This window comes from Engystomops pustulosus, chromosome 7 (assembly GCF_040894005.1).
Source record: "Engystomops pustulosus chromosome 7, aEngPut4.maternal, whole genome shotgun sequence".
Lineage (NCBI taxonomy): Eukaryota > Metazoa > Chordata > Amphibia > Anura > Leptodactylidae > Engystomops > Engystomops pustulosus.
In genome coordinates this window covers 20,188,811-20,192,261 of record NC_092417.1, presented here as the reverse complement: position 1 = coordinate 20,192,261, position 3,451 = coordinate 20,188,811, and the positions used below count along the sequence as shown (strand labels likewise).

At 45.3% G+C, this 3,451-nt stretch overlaps 1 protein-coding gene across 1 annotated transcript; it reads left to right on the top strand.

Moving 5' to 3' along the window:
- The first annotated feature begins 423 nt into the window (after window positions 1-423).
- Window positions 424-3,145, top strand: LOC140070074 (SLAM family member 5-like). The gene is made up of 3 exons (XM_072116406.1): window positions 424-508; window positions 938-1,243; window positions 3,054-3,145. Exons 1-3 carry the CDS (start codon window positions 424-426, stop codon window positions 3,143-3,145), a joined length of 483 nt encoding a protein of 160 aa, XP_071972507.1.
- Window positions 3,146-3,451: the final 306 nt, after the last annotated feature.

Here is a 3,451-nt window from a genome sequence, read left to right as displayed (position 1 = left end):
TGGATTGTAACCTGGCTGCCAACCCTATAGGTGATGGAGCAGCTGCTCATCATTGTGCAGTGCGCTGGTGCTGGTACCAGATAGGGAGAACTGTACCCTGAAATGCTCCTCCATGCCCAGCCATAACATAATACTCTTATAATGTGTGTCACTAATTATCTCTTATGTTCTGTATCTGCAGGAGGTGAAGCCATCATTCAGGACCATACACCGGCTCTACTACACGGAGATGTCACCATCTCATATCTTCCTACAGAGAAGACGGGCACAGTAAGTGCAATCCGATGGACTTTTGATAGGAATGGAGAATGGATCAACATACTGTTCATTACTGGGAATTTCCATAATACACATGACTCTCAGTTCACTGGGCGTCTACAAAAATCTGAAGACTCATTTACACTGACCATAAGGAACCTGACTATGGAGGACGCCGGGATTTACAGGATTGACGTCGTACAAACCAATGGAAAAGCAGAATCCTATTCATGTAATGTCACAGTCTATGGTAAGTCTTCACATTGACCTCTCTGTACCCCGGGTCATATATAACATATACGTGTCCCCCAATGTATGTAGGGCGCAGTATGTGGGTATTATCTCTGCACAGTATGATAGCATTATTTAAGCAATATATGTTGGTATTATTAGAGCACTGAATGGTGGTATATGTGGCTTAGGGGGGAACTGTTCTTTCGGTTGTCCTGCATTACCCTAGCATACTTTAGTTTAGGGCTCCCTGTCCCTGTCTGTGCCCTTAGGTTCCCCTTACAGCAAGCCAATAGATGGCGCTATACTGTATGACGCTGATAATTCTGCTCTATATGGTACAGTATGTATGTGTATTGTATGACTGTACCCATAGCAGGTGGAGGGGGAACATGCGCTATAACATGTATGTGATGTATATCTTATGGCTGATGTGTTTATTCTGTAGATTATGTTCCCTCTCCGTATATACAGAGAGAAGTGACGGGATATAGGACAGACGGATGTAATGTCACCCTCCAGTGCTCTGTCCCATCACATCCATCACATCTGTCTTATACCTGGAAATACAGGGACCAGGACCAGGAGTATCAGCCGTATGATAGCGGCAGCACCACCCAGATATCACTAGCACCGGACCACCAGGACATGGAGATCCTGTGTATAGTCCACAACCCGGCCGACCACAAGAACGTCTCCGTCCAGATGAAGGATCTCTGCCATGATGAGCGCCCAAGGCTACACAACAGGAGAGGTAAGTATAAGGAGCGGATAACCTACTGTATGTGGGAATTCATTATATACAATGGGGTTTTCAGTATGAGTTTAGGTCCAATTCTTTAGATAGTGACACAAGTTATTGGATCCAGAAGTGGCTAAAAGATTGGATCCAAAGACTAGTCATATATGGGACGGGCTTGGAGAACCCCCGGGGGTCTGTACTGGTATCATTACTATTTTACCTGTATATAAATTATTTTAAAATTGTCCTTAATAGCACATTCTCATTATTAGCAAAGCTCTGGGGTATTGTAGATACACTACACAATGTCCCAACTGGATGCCCGGGATAGACTGGATACATGGGCAGCTAGAGGGCAGATGAGGACCAAGGTTATAAAAACCCTGAATAGATGACTATAGGTACACAATGGGGGAAATTTACTTACCCGATCCTGTTGTGATCCCGCGGTGCGTTGTCTGACGAGGATTCGGGTCCGACGCGATTCATTTAGCTTGTGCGCCCGAGTTCCTGCATCCGTCACTTCTGCACCGAGGTCCACCGGAGTTCCCCTTCTTATTCCCGCTGCTTGTATGTGCATGTCTGGCGACACATTTGTAATTGTTAAATCCGACTAATTGTTGTCCGAATCCGTCGGATCGTCTGATGGCCACGGCTCCTGAGTTCTGTCGCGTGCAAGCCGGCGCATCGCGTGCACCAAAATCCTGGGGCAATTCAGCGCAAAATGGAAATCGTTGGGACACCTGACGAAAATGCGCCCTATGGACCCTTAGTAAATGAACCCCAATGGGTCTACAATGGAGAAGGTATTGGGAGTCATTTTTAGTACAGTGCTCAATGCCAGGCTGCTGAATCAAAAGCCTTCAGTGATTTAAAGAACAACCACATCAGTCCATGGTATGGAAGGTCCTAGTTATGACGAAAGATTATTAGAACTACATGAAAAAGAGAAAGTCGTAGCACATCCAACGAAATTAAAAACACTTTATTCTTCATTCTTTAAAATCGTACATAGGTATACAAGAAGGCACAAAAAAAACCTACGAAGAGAATGCTGAGGACTTGTCATATCTTCTTTAAAAGAATGGGGCAGATTTACTTACCCGGTACATTCGCAATCCAGCGGCGCGTTCTCTGCGGTGGATTCGGGTCCAGCCGGGATTCACTAAGGTAGTTCCTCCGCTGTCCACCAGGTGGCGCTGCTGCGCTGAAGTTCCCCAGAGGCCCACCAGAATGCACTGAAATTCACCGGCCAATACCTAGTGAAGGTAAGTGTAATTTTCGCTACACATTTTTTGTTTTAAATGCGGCGGTTTTTCCGAATCCGTCGGGTTTTCGTTCGGCCACGCGCCCCGATTTCCGTCGCGTGCATGCCGACGCCAATGCGCCACAATCCGATCGCGTGTGCCAAAATCCCAGGGCAATTCAGGGAAAATCGGAAATATTTGGGTAGCACGTCGGGAAAACGCGAATCGGGCCCTTAGTAAATGACCCCCAATGTATTCCAGGGATCTGTCCAATAGCCACAACAGGTCGGCAAACAATTTTGATTGGTTCATTGGGGCCACTGCTGTTTGTTGCAATTCTATGGGTCAAATTGGATTGATAACAATTTGTTTTTGGAACCCACTTCTCTGGATCAACAATTTATTTGCTGGTCTCCATTCTTCCGCTTAGTCATATCATCCCATTGTTGTGCCTATACTATCTTTATGGTCATCTTTATTACCTGAAACGTATAGAACGTGTAATCCATGACAGTAGATAGGACTACAAGCTCCACCTGATGCACCGAATCAGTGCACAATCTTCTCTTTTACAGGTGATACATGCTGGATAAAGATGTCCATCTACCTCCCACTTCTGGCCGTTCTCTCATTACTGGTGGCAGTTTTGTCCTTTCTGAAGAGGTGAAGACAACAATGGAGAAGTGAGGTATTGTGTGTCCTGTGATTTAGGGTTAGGACATTCACTACTGACACTGAAACAAGCAGATGTAAGGAGCTACTAAGAGGGAACTTCTTCTGGCTCTGGTAGCAGATTTTTCTATATGAAGGCCACAAATACTACTGAACGGTCTACAACCACATTTAGGATATTTAGGGAGAACTTCACTCAAATGAGGGCGATGGACTAGATTTAATTGGCAAGGGTCTGACTCCTGCAACAGTAGATAAAAATGTGTGAGTAATGAGTGGATAGAACCAACCTTTATTCCTA

Coding starts and splice junctions, on each gene's coding strand:
- LOC140070074 (XM_072116406.1), top strand. CDS start 424: ATGGAGGACGCCGGGATTTACAGGATTGACGTCGTACAAACCAATGGA. Junction 509..937: donor ATGTAATGTCACAGTCTATG/GTAAGTCTTCAC, acceptor TTTATTCTGTAG/ATTATGTTCCCTCTCCGTAT. Junction 1,244..3,053: donor AAGGCTACACAACAGGAGAG/GTAAGTATAAGG, acceptor TCTCTTTTACAG/GTGATACATGCTGGATAAAG.